The sequence below is a fragment of the Zeus faber genome, assembly GCF_960531495.2.
Source record: "Zeus faber genome assembly, chromosome: 4".
Lineage (NCBI taxonomy): Eukaryota > Metazoa > Chordata > Actinopteri > Zeiformes > Zeidae > Zeus > Zeus faber.
In genome coordinates this window covers 23,641,379-23,659,837 of record NC_137191.1, presented here as the reverse complement: position 1 = coordinate 23,659,837, position 18,459 = coordinate 23,641,379, and the positions used below count along the sequence as shown (strand labels likewise).

Sequence of the window (18,459 nt, the reverse complement as noted above, 5' to 3'; positions counted from 1 at the left end):
CAAACATTCTCAGGTCACATTCATTCAGCAGAAAAATCAACATTGTACCTACTACCTAGATTTTTGTGAAGGGAGACCATCATCATCACTGTCAATTATGTCAGAACCAGAGTATTGTGGATATTGTCTTGAGGAGTTGTTTGACAAAAACCGAGCAGATTCACCAGACTCGGTTACATCAGACCTCAAGCAGCATGAAACTGGGGTTCCCCTGACTAATCTCACACTTTGTTCAGCTGCAAAACCTTTGACATATGCAGATATTGTGAAGGGAGCTTCCCAAGATAAACCATTAAAGTCTTCCTTTGAGGAGACATCTTTGGATGCGAGACCACTTTCACCAGATTCTATTCCTTCTGAAAATGAGGATACCCAGTCATTACTGGAGAATTGGATTGCTGATTTAAGAACAAATTCCCCTGAATCAATAAAGTCTCAAGATGAGTGTCGACTCCTTTTGCCTGACTCACCCGTTCCTCAGTTCAGTCCTCAGTGCTGTGATTCTAATATAGAGCACTCAAGGACTTGGTCCTTGTCACCAGTATCTGTTACTTCAGACTGGGATTGCACTGAGTGGTATCTTGAAAACCTCTTTGTCGAGACAAGACCAGATTCTCCAAATTCAGTTCGATCAGACCACCTATTGTACAATGTCTTTGATAGCAGGCCCTTGACCCCAGAATCTTTATCTTCAGATGTTGATTATTCAGTGCTTCAAGACTGGATGGCAGGCTTTAGGCCATCCTCACCAGAGTCTTGTGCATCTGTTGAGCAGCAATGCAAACATTCTCAGGTTACATTCATTCAGCAGAAAAATCAACATTGTACTTACTACCTCGATTTTTGTGAAGGGAGACCATCATCATCACTGTCAATGATGTCAGAACCAGAGTATTGTGGATATTGTCTTGAGGAGTTGTTTGACAAAAACCGAGCAGATTCACCAGACTCGGTTACATCAGACCTCAAGCAGCATGAAACTGGGGTTCCCCTGATTAATCTCACACTTTGTTCAGCTGCAAAACCTTTGACATATGCAGATATTGTGAAGGGAGCTTCCCAAGATAAACCATTAAAGTTTTCCTTTGAGGAGACATCTTTGGATGCGAGACCACTTTCACCAGATTCTATTCCTTCTGAAAATGATAATACCCAGTCATTACTGGAGAATTGGATTGCTGATTTAAGAACAAATTCCCCTGAATCAATAAAATCTCAAGATGAGTGTCGGCTCCTTTTGCCTGACTCACCCGTTCCTCAGTTCAGTCCTCAGTGCTGTGATTCTAATATAGAGCACTCAAGGACTTGGTCCTCATCACCAGTGTCTGTTTCTTCAGACTGGGATTGCACTGAGTTGTATCTTGAAAACCTCTTTGTTGAGACAAGACCGGATTCTCCAAATTCAGTTCGATCAGACCACATGTTCGACAATGTGTTTGATAGTAGGCCCTTGACCCCAGAATCTATATCTTCAGATGTTGATTATTCAGTGCTTCAAGACTGGATGGCAGGCTTTAGGCCATCTTCACCAGAGTCTTGTGCATCTGTTGAGCAGCAATGCAAACATTCTCAGGTCACATTCATTCAGCAGAAAAATCAACATTGTACCTACTACTTAGATTATTGTGAAGGGAGACCATCATCATCACTGTCAATGATGTCAGAACCAGAGTATTGTGGATATTGTCTTGAGGAGTTGTTTGACATAAACAGAGCAGATTCACCGGACTCGGTTACATCAGACCTCAAGCAGCATGAAACTGGGGTTCCCCTGACTAATCTCACACTTTGTTCATCTGCAAAACCTTTGACATATGCAGATATTGTGAAGGGAGCTTCCCAAGATAAACCATTAAAGTCTTCCTTTGAGGAGACATCTTTGGATGCGAGACCACTTTCACCAGATTCTATTCCTTCTGAAAATGAGGATACCCAGTCATTACTGGAGAATTGGATTGCTGATTTAAGAACAAATTCCCCTGAATCAATAAAATCTCAAGATGAGTGTCGGCTCCTTTTGCCTGACTCACCCGTTCCTCAGTTCAGTCCTCAGTGCTGTGATTCTAATATAGAGCACTCAAGGACTTGGTCCTTGTCACCAGTATCAGTGACTTCAGACTGGGATTGCACTGAGTGGTATCTTGAAAACCTCTTTGTTGAGACAAGACCGGATTCTCCAAATTCAGTTCGATCAGACCACCTATTGTACAATGTCTTTGATAGCAGGCCGTTGACCCCAGAATCTATATCTTCAGATGTTGATTATTCAATGCTTCAAGACTGGATGGCAGACTTGAGGCCATCCTCACCAGAGTCTTGTGCATCTGTTGAGCAGCAATGCAAACATTCTCAGGTCACATTCATCCAGCCGAAGAATCAACATTGTACCTACTACCTAGATTATTGTGAAGGGAGACCATCATCATCACTGTCAATGATGTCAGAACCAGAGTATTGTGGATATTGTCTTGAGGAGTTGTTTGACAAAAACCGAGCAGATTCACCAGACTCTGTTACATCAGAACTCAAGCAGCATGAAACTGGTGTTCCCCTGACTAATCTCACACTTAGTTCAGCTGCAAAACCTTTGACATATGCAGAAATTGTGAAGGGAGCTTCCCAAGATAAACCATTAAAGTCTTCCTTTGAGGAGACATCTTTGGATGCGAGACCACTTTCACCAGATTCTATTCCTTCTGAAAATGAGGATACCCAGTCTTTACTTGAGAATTGGATTGCTGATTTAAGAACAAATTCCCCTGAATCAATAAGATCTCAAGATGAGTGTCGGCTCCTTTTGCCTGACTCACCCGTTCCTCAGTTCAGTCCTCAGTGCTGTGATTCTAATATAGAGCACTCAAGGACTTGGTCCTCATCACCAGTGTCTGTTTCTTCAGACTGGGATTGCACTGAGTTGTATCTTGAAAACCTCTTTGTTGAGACAAGACCGGATTCTCCAAATTCAGTTCGATCAGACCACATGTTCGACAATGTGTTTGATAGTAGGCCCTTGACCCCAGAATCTATATCTTCAGATGTTGATTATTCAGTGCTTCAAGACTGGATGGCAGGCTTTAGGCCATCTTCACCAGAGTCTTGTGCATCTGTTGAGCAGCAATGCAAACATTCTCAGGTCACATTCATTCAGCAGAAAAATCAACATTGTACCTACTACCTAGATTATTGTGAAGGGAGACCATCATCATCACTGTCAATGATGTCAGAACCAGAGTATTGTGGATATTGTCTTGAGGAGTTGTTTGACAAAAACAGAGCAGATTCACCAGACTCGGTTACATCAGACCTCAAGCAGCATGAAACTGGGGTTCCCCTGACTAATCTCACACTTTGTTCATCTGCAAAACCTTTGACATATGCAGATATTGTGAAGGGAGCTTCCCAAGATAAACCATTAAAGTCTTCCTTTGAGGAGACATCTTTGGATGCGAGACCACTTTCACCAGATTCTATTCCTTCTGAAAATGAGGATACCCAGTCATTACTGGAGAATTGGATTGCTGATTTAAGAACAAATTCCCCTGAATCAATAAAATCTCAAGATGAGTGTCGGCTCCTTTTGCCTGACTCACCCGTTCCTCAGTTCAGTCCTCAGTGCTGTGATTCTAATATAGAGCACTCAAGGACTTGGTCCTTGTCACCAGTATCAGTGACTTCAGACTGGGATTGCACTGAGTGGTATCTTGAAAACCTCTTTGTTGAGACAAGACCGGATTCTCCAAATTCAGTTCGATCAGACCACCTATTGTACAATGTCTTTGATAGCAGGCCGTTGACCCCAGAATCTATATCTTCAGATGTTGATTATTCAATGCTTCAAGACTGGATGGCAGACTTGAGGCCATCCTCACCAGAGTCTTGTGCATCTGTTGAGCAGCAATGCAAAAATTCTCAGGTCACATTCATCCAGCCGAAGAATCAACATTGTACCTACTACCTAGATTATTGTGAAGGGAGACCATCATCATCACTGTCAATGATGTCAGAACCAGAGTATTGTGGATATTGTCTTGAGGAGTTGTTTGACAAAAGCAGAGAAGATTCACCAGACTCTGTTACATCAGAACTCAAGCAGCATGAAACTGGTGTTCCCCTGACTAATCTCACACTTAGTTCAGCTGCAAAACCTTTGACATATGCAGAAATTGTGAAGGGAGCTTCCCAAGATAAACCATTAATGTCTTCCTTTGAGGAGACATCTTTGGATGCGAGACCACTTTCACCAGATTCTATTCCTTCTGAAAATGAGGATACCCAGTCTTTACTTGAGAATTGGATTGCTGATTTAAGAACAAATTCCCCTGAATCAATAGCATCTCAGGATGAGTGTCAACTACTTTTGCCTGACTCACCCGTTCCTCAGTTCAGTCCTCAGTGCTGTGATTCTAATATAGAGCACTCAAGGACTTGGTCCTTGTCACCAGTATCAGTTACTTCAGACTGGGATTGCACTGAGTTGTATCTTGAAAACCTCTTTGTTGAGACAAGACCGGATTCTCCAAATTCAGTTCGATCAGACCACATGTTCGACAATGTGTTTGATAGTAGGCCCTTGACCCCAGAATCGATATCTTCAGATGTTGATTATTCAGTGCTTCAAGACTGGATGGCAGGCTTTAGGCCATCCTCACCAGAGTCTTGTGCATCTGTTGAGCAGCAATGCAAACATTCTCAGGTCACATTCATTCAGCAGAAAAATCAAAATTGTACCTATTACCTAGATTATTGTGAAGGGAGACCATCATCATCACTGTCAATGATGTCGGAGCCAGAGAATTGTGGATATTGTCTTGAGGAGTTGTTTGACAAAAACAGAGCAGATTCACCAGACTCGGTTACATCAGACCTCAAGCAGCATGAAACTGGGGTTCCCCTGATTAATCTCACACTTTGTTCAGCTGCAAAACCTTTGACATATGCAGATATTGTGAAGGGAGCTTCCCAAGATAAACCATTAAAGTTTTCCTTTGAGGAGACATCTTTGGATGCGAGACCACTTTCACCAGATTCTATTCCTTCTGAAAATGATAATACCCAGTCATTACTGGAGAATTGGATTGCTGATTTAAGAACAAATTCCCCTGAATCAATAAAATCTCAAGATGAGTGTCGGCTCCTTTTGCCTGACTCACCCGTTCCTCAGTTCAGTCCTCAGTGCTTTGATTCTAATATAGAGCACTCAAGGACTTGGTCCTCATCACCAGTGTCTGTTTCTTCAGACTGGGATTGCACTGAGTTGTATCTTGAAAACCTCTTTGTTGAGACAAGACCGGATTCTCCAAATTCAGTTCGATCAGACCACATGTTCGACAATGTGTTTGATAGTAGGCCCTTGACCCCAGAATCTATATCTTCAGATGTTGATTATTCAGTGCTTCAAGACCGGATGGCAGGCTTTAGGCCATCTTCACCAGAGTCTTGTGCATCTGTTGAGCAGCAATGCAAACATTCTCAGGTCACATTCATTCAGCAGAAAAATCAACATTGTACCTACTACCTAGATTATTGTGAACGGAGACCATCATCATCACTGTCAATGATGTCAGAACCAGAGTATTGTGGATATTGTCTTGAGGAGTTGTTTGACAAAAACAGAGCAGATTCACCAGACTCGGTTACATCAGACCTCAAGCAGCATGAAACTAGGGTTCCCCTGACTAATCTCACACTTTGTTCATCTGCAAAACCTTTGACATATGCAGATATTGTGAAGGGAGCTTCCCAAGATAAACCATTAAAGCCTTCCTTTGAGGAGACATCTTTGGATGCGAGACCACTTTCACCAGATTCTATTCCTTCTGAAAATGAGGATACCCAGTCATTACTGGAGAATTGGATTGCTGATTTAAGAACAAATTCCCCTGAATCAATAAAATCTCAAGATGAGTGTCGGCTCCTTTTGCCTGACTCACCCGTTCCTCAGTTCAGTCCTCAGTGCTGTGATTCTAATATAGAGCACTCAAGGACTTGGTCCTTGTCACCAGTATCTGTTACTTCAGACTGGGATTGCACTGAGTGGTATCTTGAAAACCTCTTTGTCGAGACAAGACCAGATTCTCCAAATTCAGTTCGATCAGACCACCTATTGTACAATGTCTTTGATAGCAGGCCCTTGACCCCAGAATCTTTATCTTCAGATGTTGAATATTCAGTGCTTCAAGACTGGATGGCAGGCTTTAGGCCATCTTCACCAGAGTCTTGTGCATCTGTTGAGCAGCAATGCAAACATTCTCAGGTTACATTCATTCAGCAGAAAAATCAACATTGTACCTACTACCTAGATTATTGTGAAGGGAGACCATCATCATCACTGTCAATGATGTCAGAACCAGAGTATTGTGGATATTTTCTTGAGGAGTTGTTTGACAAAAACAGAGCAGATTCACCAGACTCGGTTACATCAGACCTCAAGCAGCATGAAACTGGGGTTCCCCTGACTAATCTCACACTTTGTTCAGCTGCAAAACCTTTGACATATGCAGATATTGTGAAGGGAGCTTCCCAAGATAAACCATCAAAGTCTTCCTTTGAGGAGACATCTTTGGATGCGAGACCACTTTCACCAGATTCTATTCCTTCTGAAAATGAGGATACCCAGTCATTACTTGAGAGTTGGATTGCTGATTTAAGAACAAATTCCCCTGAATCAATAGCATCTCAAGATGAGTGTCGGCTCCTTTTGCCTGACTCACCCGTTCCTCAGTTCACTCCTCAGTGCTGTGATTCTAATATAGAGCACTCAAGGACTTGGTCCTTGTCACCAGTATCTGTTACTTCAGACTGGGATTGCACTGAGTGGTATATTGAAAACCTCTTTGTCGAGACAAGACCAGATTCTCCAAATTCAGTTCGATCAGACCACCTATTGTACAATGTCTTTGATAGCAGGCCGTTGACCCCAGAATCTATATCTTCAGATGTTGATTATTCAATGCTTCAAGACTGGATGGCAGACTTGAGGCCATCCTCACCAGAGTCTTGTGCATCTGTTGAGCAGCAATGCGAACATTCTAAGGTCACATTCATCCAGCAGAAGAATCAACATTGTACCTACTACCTAGATTATTGTGAAGGGAGACCATCATCATCACTGTCAATGATGTCAGAACCAGAGTATTGTGGATATTGTCTTGAGGAGTTGTTTGACAAAAGCAGAGAAGATTCACCAGACTCGGTTACATCAGAACTCAAGCAGCATGAAACTGGTGTTCCCCTGACTAATCTCACACTTAGTTCAGCTGCAAAACCTTTGACATATGCAGATATTGTGAAGGGAGCTTCCCAAGATAAACCATTAAAGTCTTCCTTTGAGGAGACATCTTTGGGTGTGAGACCACTTTCACCAGATTCTATTCCTTCTGAAAATGATAATACCCAGTCTTTACTTGAGAATTGGATTGCTGATTTAAGAACAACTTCCCCTGAATCAATAGCATCTCAAGATGAGTGTCGGCTCCTTTCGCCTGACTCACCCGTTCCTCAGTTCAGCCCTCAGTGCTGTGATTCTAATATAGAACACTCAAGGACTTGGTCCTCATCACCAGTGTCTGTTTCTTCAGACTGGGATTGCACTGAGTTGTATCTTGAAAACCTCTTTGTCGAGACAAGACCGGATTCTCCAAATTCAGTTCGATCAGACCACATGTTCGACAATGTGTTTGATAGTAGGCCGTTGACCCCAGAATCGATATCTTCAGATGTTGATTTTTCAGTGCTTCAAGAATGGATGGCAGGCTTTAGGCCATCCTCACCAGAGTCTTGTGCATCTGTTGAGCAGCAATGCAAACATTCTCAGGTCACATTCATTCAGCAGAAAAATCAACATTGTACCTACTACCTAGATTTTTGTGAAGGGAGACCATCATCATCACTGTCAATTATGTCAGAACCAGAGTATTGTGGATATTGTCTTGAGGAGTTGTTTGACAAAAACCGAGCAGATTCACCAGACTCGGTTACATCAGACCTCAAGCAGCATGAAACTGGGGTTCCCCTGACTAATCTCACACTTTGTTCAGCTGCAATGCCTTTGACATATGCAGATATTGTGAAGGGAGCTTCCCAAGATAAACCATTAAAGTCTTCCTTTGAGGAGACATCTTTGGGTGTGAGACCACTTTCACCAGATTCTATTCCTTCTGAAAATGATAATACCCAGTCTTTACTTGAGAATTGGATTGCTGATTTAAGAACAACTTCCCCTGAATCAATAGCATCTCAAGATGAGTGTCGGCTCCTTTCGCCTGACTCACCCGTTCCTCAGTTCAGCCCTCAGTGCTGTGATTCTAATAGAGAACACTCAAGGACTTGGTCCTCATCACCAGTGTCTGTTTCTTCAGACTGGGATTGCACTGAGTTGTATCTTGAAAACCTCTTTGTCGAGACAAGACCGGATTCTCCAAATTCAGTTCGATCAGACCACATGTTCGACAATGTGTTTGATAGTAGGCCGTTGACCCCAGAATCGATATCTTCAGATGTTGATTTTTCAGTGCTTCAAGAATGGATGGCAGGCTTTAGGCCATCTTCACCAGAGTCTTGTGCATCTGTTGAGCAGCAATGCAAACATTCTCAGGTCACATTCATTCAGCAGAAAAATCAACATTGTACCTACTACCTAGATTATTGTGAAGGGAGACCATCATCATCACTGTCAATGATGTCGGAACCAGAGAATTGTGAATATTTTCTTGAGGAGTTGTTTGACAAAAACAGAGCAGATTCACCAGACTCGGTTACATCAGACCTCAAGCAGCATGAAACTGGGGTTCCCCTGACTAATCTCACACTTTGTTCAGCTGCAAAACCTTTGACATATGCAGATATTGTGAAGGGAGCTTCCCAAGATAAACCATCAAAGTCTTCCTTTGAGGAGACATCTTTGGATGCGAGACCACTTTCACCAGATTCTATTCCTTCTGAAAATGAGGATACCCAGTCATTACTTGAGAGTTGGATTGCTGATTTAAGAACAAATTCCCCTGAATCAATAGCATCTCAAGATGAGTGTCGGCTCCTTTTGCCTGACTCACCCGTTCCTCAGTTCACTCCTCAGTGCTGTGATTCTAATATAGAGCACTCAAGGACTTGGTCCTTGTCACCAGTATCTGTTACTTCAGACTGGGATTGCACTGAGTTGTATCTTGAAAACCTCTTTGTCGAGACAAGACCAGATTCTCCAAATTCAGTTCGATCAGACCACCGATTGTACAATGTCTTTGATAGCAGGCCCTTGACCCCAGAATCTATATCTTCAGATGTTGATTATTCAGTGCTTCAAGACTGGATGGCAGGCTTTAGGCCATCCTCACCAGAGTCTTGTGCATCTGTTGAGCAGCAATGCAAACATTCTCAGGTTAAATTCATTCAGCAGAAAAATCAACATTGTACTTACTACCTCGATTTTTGTGAAGGGAGACCATCATCATCACTGTCAATGATGTCAGAACCAGAGTATTGTGGATATTGTCTTGAGGAGTTGTTTGACAAAAACCGAGCAGATTCACCAGACCCGGTTACATCAGACCTCAAGCAGTATGAAACTGGGGTTCCCCTGATTAATCTCACACTTTGTTCAGCTGCAAAACCTTTGACATATGCAGATATTGTGAAGGGAGCTTCCCAAGATAAACCATCAAAGTCTTCCTTTGAGGAGACATCTTTGGATGCGAGACCACTTTCACCAGATTCTATTCCTTCTGAAAATGAGGATACCCAGTCATTACTTGAGAGTTGGATTGCTGATTTAAGAACAAATTTCCCTGAATCAATAGCATCTCAAGATGAGTGTCGGCTCCTTTTGCCTGACTCACCCGTTCCTCAGTTCAGTCCTCAGTGCTGTGATTCTAATATAGAGCACTCAAGGACTTGGTCCTCATCACCAGTGTCTGTTTCTTCAGACTGGGATTGCACTGAGTTGTATCTTGAAAACCTCTTTGTTGAGACAAGACCGGATTCTCCAAATTCAGTTCGATCAGACCACATGTTCGACAATGTGTTTGATAGTAGGCCCTTGACCCCAGAATCTATATCTTCAGATGTTGATTATTCAGTGCTTCAAGACTGGATGGCAGGCTTTAGGCCATCTTCACCAGAGTCTTGTGCATCTGTTGAGCAGCAATGCAAACATTCTCAGGTCACATTCATTCAGCAGAAAAATCAACATTGTACCTACTACCTAGATTATTGTGAAGGCAGACCATCATCATCACTGTCAATGATGTCAGAACCAGAGTATTGTGGATATTGTCTTGAGGAGTTGTTTGACAAAAGCAGAGAAGATTCACCAGACTCTGTTACATCAGAACTCAAGCAGCATGAAATTGGTGTTCCCCTGACTAATCTCACACTTAGTTCAGCTGCAAAACCTTTAACATATGCAGATGTTGTGAAAGGTGTTTTCCAAGATAAACCATTTGAGTCTTCTTTTGAGGAGACATCTTTGGATGCTGGACCACTTTCACCAGATTTTATTGCTTCTGAATATAACGATACCCAGTCATTACTTGAGAATTTGATTGCTGATTCTTGCACCATTCATACAAAACAGGTTGATTCTTTCTCTGAAACAATAATGTCAGATTCAACCGCACTTGAATCAAAACCAATATCCCCTAATCAACCTGATGATGGAAATGCATTTAGTTCAACAACCAAGCATCTTATAGATCGTCCCTTTTTACAGGTTGTTTTTGACATATGTGAGGAAAAGTCATCTGTCCCTGAATATAAATTAATTTACAATTCAATCCCTTGCAAATTGATGTGCCATTTGTATGATCCAGTCTATAAGGGGGGAAATCAAATAATTGTCCATTCTGCATTTGAACAAAAAGAAAGGATTTGCGAAAGCAGAGATGATCTAAACTGGTTGTCATTTGACTGTGATAAATCTGTTCAGTCCCTTAATGAAAGTTGTCCTCCTACAGCTAAACCAGGTCCAACTGAAACCTTGAAATCAGATAAAACTTTATATTCCGAGACATCAAGTCAGGACAAGAGATTTGTTTTAAACATGGATCCCTGTTCAATTAAGTACAGTTCTATTGGAATAATTCAACCAGAGTCTACTCAAATCCCAGGAGAGATTGGATTTACCCAGACTTGTTCTGGTCTAATGTATACCCCACTGTCTACTGAGTTACTATCTCCACTTGAGGAGAGCAATTTAAACTTTGATGACAAGCTCACTGAGTTGAGGCCACCTTCTCCAGAATCTGTAGCATCATTTGACGAGTATAGACCCCTTCCTCCCGACTCTCCAATTCCTCAATTTTTAAGCCACATTTGTAATGATCAGCTTCAGGATACTTCAGGATGCAGATCATCCTCACCTGATTCTGTTCTTTCAGACATTGAGGCTTCCGGACATTTTGATAATGAAATATTTTCAGAAAACCGGCCATGCTCAGCAGTTTCATATATATCAGATTATGAATATATACAGAATGAAGAAGAAAGTTTAGATAAACTCAAGTCCCCATTAGATGTACACCAGCAAACATACACACATATTGCACCAAATAGCACCCCTTTGGATCAGATAGATCCTTTTCATGAAAAAGAGAAAACATCAGCGTGTAGATCAACAGAACCTTTGTCATCAGAGAATGAGAACACACAATCCTTCCTTGACTGCTCGCTGACTGATTTAAATTCATCACCTCCTGAACGTATTGCACATTTAGCTGAAGTGGAGCAAGATTCATTTCATTTCAAACCAGTGACTTCTGTGCAAGTTTCTCATCAAAGTCCGCCAGATTCAACAACAGCAGACTACAGACAAGCTTGCACACCTGTCTCCAAATATTTTATAGGACATATGCGTGATCCACTTTATAGAGGAAAATGTTTTTGCCATAAACTTAGAGTCGTTGAAAATACATTGGAAGAGCTACCTGACATTGTGTGTGATACACCATCAAAGTCTGAAGACCTGATAACAGTAAGCAGTGAAGTACAATATAGTCAAATGCATTCTTTAGATAATAAAAATAGATCACTTAACATGGCAGTACAAGATTCAATTTGTGATAACCTTGATCACGCACGACCGGGATGTCATGCCCAGTTGCCACCATCTGACATAGTTGAGAACAGACCGGTGGATCTTTCCCATAATTAATCTGAACATTTTAGGAAATTACTTTTCATTCAGACTCCAAAGAAGGTCCCCAAGATTACATTTTGTTACTTTTCTTTCACTGATTGAAGCCTCTTTTTTTTTCATCGCTTCATAAAAATAGGCACTTATAGAGAGACTTAACAATCTTCAGTTCAATATGGATGTATCAGACAAAAACCCATCTTTGACTAAATCCATAATGTTGGAATACTGGTATACTGGAAAAACTATATTTCTGCATTAATAGATTGTCTGATGAAAACAGATTAGATAAATCAAATTGTATTGTATTCTATTATTTTTAGCACAAATCCTTGTCCCCGCAATAATTGCAATATCTTATTTATCTTCCAATTTTTAGGGATGAGGTAATCTCCTCAATCTGCTCATCAGAGAATAAAAATACACAAGTGAATATTATGAAACTCAGATCAAGATTTGAGCCAATTTAGGACACCCACACTTGGCATCAAATTAATAATGAGTATTAACTGTACTCCTATGCTTAGAAGTCTTTACCCTGCAAGTTAAGGGCACATGAATAAATATAGCTTATAATGAACCACCTTATAATAAGACAGGTTTTACTAAAGTTTGAGGGGGAAAGTCAGACTCTTTAACTGAAAAATATTAAGTTTTAATGTAGTTCTGGACAAAGAAGCACTCCTACAAGGCATAACTAGGGAAACTCAACATAAACATAACATCAGAGGCTACAACAGGAAAAGACTTTTGATACCGTCTAAAACTTTTATGGCACCAACTATAACAGTTCAGATCAAACCCATGGCTACTGCTTCAGCTTCAGAGATATATATTTTTTGGAATGCCCCTCCCCTTATCAAGGATTACTTTGGATCAGCTAACCTCGTGGGGCATCCATCAGTTGAGTCCTTTGCCATCTGAACTAGTGTCTATCTGCAATTTCTTCATGTTGTCTTGCTGGAGGAGACTTTTGACTAATGTACTCAAGGAAATGAAGAATCTATACATGGACTCTATAAAAGAAGAAAACATGTTCATATAAAAATGAAAAAGAGGAATGATGGAAAAAGAGCATTAAAGGAAGAAATACAGTCTACATCAGAGACTAAATATCTACAAAGTTTTGTTTTGCAAGCACACGAAAAGAATGATCATGAAAGAGGAGGACAGCAAAATTCCTTGTTGTCGGTAAGACAGCGCTTGCTTGTCAGATGATGCAATGTTGCTTTTAAAAGTAGTGGAGATAGCCATGCATTTAGTGTGAAATTAGTTTTTGGCCCCCTGACTCAAGCTTTCACTAATACACCTGATATAGAGGCTTCACTTTTCTGCTATAGCATGTCTGTATTGGAGCAGTGAGAATGTTGACTTGACAAAGCAGAGATGCATGTAATGGATTAAAAAACACATGCTTCTGTCCATAAATCATATCTACAATATAGTAGAATTTAGTTTTCATAAAGCTGCCTTAAATTGAGACTGAATAGCATTTTGCTTTTTGATTGTTTCTAACATTGGTGTCCTGTTTTGTTTTGGTTTTTTATGAAAAAACGAAACTTATTTTTTGGTTTAAAAAAAAGTTTCACTAGACTGTAAAGTGCAACAAATAACTACGCTTAATAGAGTTGCAAGATTCTCAAATAAAGCTTTTTATTTATTTATTTTCAGAATCAAGCATTTGGCAAAAAATATTTTGAAAATGCCCTCATTCTAACCTGTTATTGTGCAGATCACTTTTAAATGCATATACATATACTGAAACTTAATTTTGCTATATGTGACTTGATTGAGCTTGCCCATGAGTATAAATTAAGGTCTTTAATATATGTAGAATGGTTTTGTGAACATTGTTTCTGATTTCATAGCAATTTCCACAATGTAAAAATAATAACAACTTAAATCGCATGCTTTGGCGGTTTTTCTTTTTCATTTTTTCATCAAAGCAATTATGACAAATTTTTGGTCATTTCATGTTTGTTTTTTTCATTACACTTACATTTCTTGCAGGTGACCACAACAGCATCCATGAGAAATCTTTCAGAAGCTTCAGAACAAAATAGTGTAGAACAAAGACAAGGCTTCGCAACTCAGAAACCATCCTTGGCACATGATGCAATTGACAGACTTTCCTGTGAAAAGCAAGCTGCCTCTCCAGAGGGACAGAGTCCAGTTACTTCTGACTTTAGTCAAATTCAACTTATAATGGAAGATGATACTAGCTCATCACAGGAGAAAGACAAAATCCTAACAATCCCTGAACGAAGCGGTGATTTCACCACAGCTGATGCAAACCCAGCAGTCCCAGACCTGCTCAGTCACATGTGTCAACATAGCCCAACCGATCCAGTGGCCATGTCCCCAGAACAAATTACAACATCCACAGGATCTGCGTCACCTCAGCTTGACCAGCTGCTCTCAGAATTGGAGGAGTTGAAACTCAGATTCAGACCTGAAACTCTTGATCCTGATCTTTCTGAATCCAGTGGTGAAAGTCCTGGGGCTGACCAACCATATGTTGAGTTTGAAGACCTTTCACCAGATGGTCAATCCCCTTGTGAAGATAGCAATTCCTTTAAAGTCAGCATGTCTTCTGTTGAAGGAAATACAGAAGTTTCAACCGAAATAAGTGTAGCACGCTCAGTGCCTGCGCATACCTCCATCTCCAATGAAGCTGAAACTGAAGTAGTCAGAGTAACTCCTGATCTAATCAAAGCCCAGTCAGAGTCAAGTGTACCCCCAGCTAAAGCAAGTAGTTTTCCTGGTTTGTGCTCTTTAATTACCACTGATAGACTATCAACATCAGACCACGCAAAAAGCCAAACATTCGGATCTAGTCCTCCTTCAGATGCATTCCTTTTGGACAAATGTGATGAAAGTGCTACAGAGCCAGGTTCTTCAGTGGCCCTCCTGGATTGTTCTCCGAAGGAACAGCAAATGGTTATACCTGAGAACGATGTGACTAATGTTGAAGACCTTCCTATCATTAACAATCTTGATGGCAGTCAAGAATTATGTGATTCCACTAGATTGCTAAATGATTTAAGGTTATGGTCAGAAGAAAGAACACAAAGTACTCCAGATCAAATATCATACTCATGGGAGACAATTTCAATGGAGAAAACCAGGACAGAGGGTCTTTTCTCCCAGTCTCCGATGGCTTTGTCATCACAAACTCCTCAACCAATTACATTAACAAGACATTTAAACTTTGAGGAACTGGCACCTTATCTATTTGCAGGAAACATTTCCTCTGAAGATGTCAGGCCAAAATCAGATACGTCGCATTTGTCAACCTCTGTAGAAACTCAGTCTACCACATTGCAATCTCTGACTGAGCCCAGAGTGGTGATCGAATCAGCCTTTGAGGAGGAGTACAACCTCCATCCTGAGTATTCTGAGACCTTCTCCACCTTAATCAATGACAGCCCCAAACCGCCAACATACACAGATGTTGGTCATACTTTACTCCACCATACCACCAATTGCGAAGACTCTGATCCAGAGACATATTTTGACTGCCAGCATCCTCCTCTTGATTTTTCAGAGACTGAGCCTGAGGAATCTCAAAGAAAGAGTAGGTCAATTTGCAGTCAACCTGGAGATTCCACTCATCCTGGAAAACAAGAAAGCCTCATATTTGCAGTCCCAATTCCCCCCACTGTTAACAAATATGAGAGAGGTGTTCTGTTGTCTTCTGGAAGCGAAGATTATCAGGACGTGCCTGATGTAAACGGGCCTCCTGATGACATTTATGAAGAGGTTCAAAAACGACAACACTTCTGGGATGCACACAGTGGGGACTTTACTTTCTATGAGCCTCCACAAGAACTCCCGGCTTGTGGAGGGGCCGAATATATCGATCACACTAAATCTCTGGCGAGGGTAAGAAAACATTTGGAAAATCCTAACCTGCAAGATTTACCCTGAGCTTTGCTAAACCAAATTCCTGCCCATAAGAGGAATGGCTGCTTTATCACTTTATGACCACATGGATGCGATCTGATTTAATTTTATCCTCTGCTTCAATGTTTATCCGTTTTGATCCCGAGCATGCTGTTTTAACTATATATACAGTATATTACAGCAGCATCAGAGACAATTTGCTGAGACTAATTTTGTTCATGCTGCCTTTCAGATGGCTTTGTTGAGTAGGGCAAATTTTTCTTCAAAGGATTTCTAACTTTATGTGTTGTGGCTCGAATTCATAAATGTCTGTTGTATTGTCTGTCACACTCTTTAAATAAACATGTGCATGGTGTGCTTCATAATTTTGGTGTTCAAGCTATGGCCGGATTTTAGTCTTTCCACTGACCGAGTGTTCTGCGTTTTTGTTTTTTGTTTTTTAATGGAAAAGAAAGAGAGTCAAAACAGAAGTGCATCATAACACTGTGTACGGCCTGCATTGCTTTTGCTGTTGCTGCTGAAATGTTGCATTTCGATATATCACAATGATTCTGTGTTGCCTGGTCAGGAGATTGCGGCTGAGCTCGGAACAATGTCAGACAGTTCTGATGAGGAGCTATTGACCACCAGAGTAGTGCGAAGGAGGGTTATTATTCAGGTATCCAATTTAGCATGAGCGGGTGCTTAGTAAATGAGGTGTGCGGTTTGGAGTGTTACTTCTAATCAATGTGTTCTCTATAGTCTAACAACCCATTTTTATTTCATGAAAACATGTGTCTTAGCATTCACATGAAGTTTGTAGCTAATCTTCCCTAACTGATTTACATGTATTACTTTTAATGGTTGAATTAATAGTTGACTTAAATCCAAGGAGGGAAATACTACTTTGTGTACTATTTGTGGATATGTTCGACTAACCTTTTGCCTGCTATCTCTTCCAGTGCAAATGTCCCATGTTACCTCTCACCAAATAAACCTACGAAACAAAGAGTACTGACTTTATTTTTTATTTTTTTCTATCCTTTCCAGGCTGATGATGTTCCTGACCTCCCCGCTCAATCTGTGACGGAAGAGAAGTACACAGATGAAAATGGACACATGGTAGTGAAAAGGGTAAAGAATATTCATTTCCATGACCATTGCCCCAACACCAACAAATCACTGGCCACATAACCTGTCAATTTGTCAATTTTCTAACTTGCTGAACCCCATGACGGCCTCCAGGTGACCCGTAAGATCATCCGCAAGTGCATCTCTGCCGATGGGGTTGAGAAGGAAGAGGCGTCGCCTGAGGGAGCTGCCCAATGCTCTGTCAGCATGGCGGAGGGCGACGCCTACTCTAAGGTGACGAAGCGGACTGTGCTGAAGAGCGAAGGAGCCCACACGGAGGTGTGTGCGTGCTGTGTGCGATATCAAATGTAGATGATCAAAAACGGAACCATTTGTTGAACTAGAATCATCATGTATTAATACACGGTTCTGTGGAGTACTCCATTCTGATTGGTCAGTAGCGGCAATCAGCGGTCATTTACATTTTGAATAATCGCAGCTGTCTTGTAATAATCCCCTTTGTGACAGGCAACCATTTCTCCTCCATCCTTGGAGGGGGGGGTCGGGGGTTCTTTGACACTATTCCTTTTAGCCTACTGTCAAATCGCATACTAATATGTACTTTTTTAACAAACATTGTAGGTTACATTCACTGAAGGCGAGGGTTTCTCAGCATCTGGAGAGGTGTCTGGGGAGTGTAGGATCAGCAGGGTGGAGAGGACAACGGAAGTGGAAGGCGAACGGACGGTGACACACCACGGTGACTTGTCTTTGACCTCTGACCTCCCCTCTGCCCAGGATGACTTCAAACAGGTCCGTCAGTTTTCCGTCACCCACTGCCTGTTAATCTAGATTGGGAATAATGAGCCGTTATTTTTTGTGGCAGCTATAAAGACCTGATTAACCAACATGTAAAGTAAGACTAGAATTCCAGTAGACATGTTGCCATTCATCATTGCAGAGAGATTCTTTGTCGGTTTCGACATATTTTCCCTTTTACTTGCACTTTTGAACAGTATACACCACAAAAGTGTCAAAATATCTTTACTTGTTTTCTTTAAAGGGGACCTATTATGCTTTTCCTTATTTTCTGTCATATATATAATGTTACAATGTCGGATGTTTATATTAGACGTGGCCAAAGTGTCAAATAATGAGGTAAACTAATGACAAAGTAATCGCTGTGAACAAAACCCTCAGGCTTTCGACTGCTCTGAACACTCCGCTTCCAAAGGTTTTATCTACACTCTGCACCAGCTGACGTCATCTCATCACAGATTTATTTATATGGTCATCTGGTCCACCCCATCCGCTGTGCATTTCTCCAAACAAAACCAATATATAATAGTTTGCTTTTATTGTATTTATTTGATGTATTT

General features: G+C 41.1%; 1 protein-coding gene across 1 annotated transcript in view; it reads left to right on the top strand.

Moving 5' to 3' along the window:
• The first annotated feature begins 68 nt into the window (after window positions 1–68).
• The window catches only part of LOC307228959 (uncharacterized protein), a 22,192-nt gene continuing 3,801 nt past the window's right edge, over window positions 69–18,459 (top strand). The window contains exons 1-6 of the mRNA XM_079998815.1: window positions 69–13,315; window positions 14,135–16,009; window positions 16,599–16,688; window positions 17,060–17,143; window positions 17,255–17,419; window positions 17,723–17,893. Coding sequence (XP_079854941.1) covers window positions 13,172–13,315; window positions 14,135–16,009; window positions 16,599–16,688; window positions 17,060–17,143; window positions 17,255–17,419; window positions 17,723–17,893 — 2,529 coding nt within the window. The 5' untranslated portion in view covers window positions 69–13,171. The remainder of the gene's footprint in view (window positions 13,316–14,134; window positions 16,010–16,598; window positions 16,689–17,059; window positions 17,144–17,254; window positions 17,420–17,722; window positions 17,894–18,459) is intronic.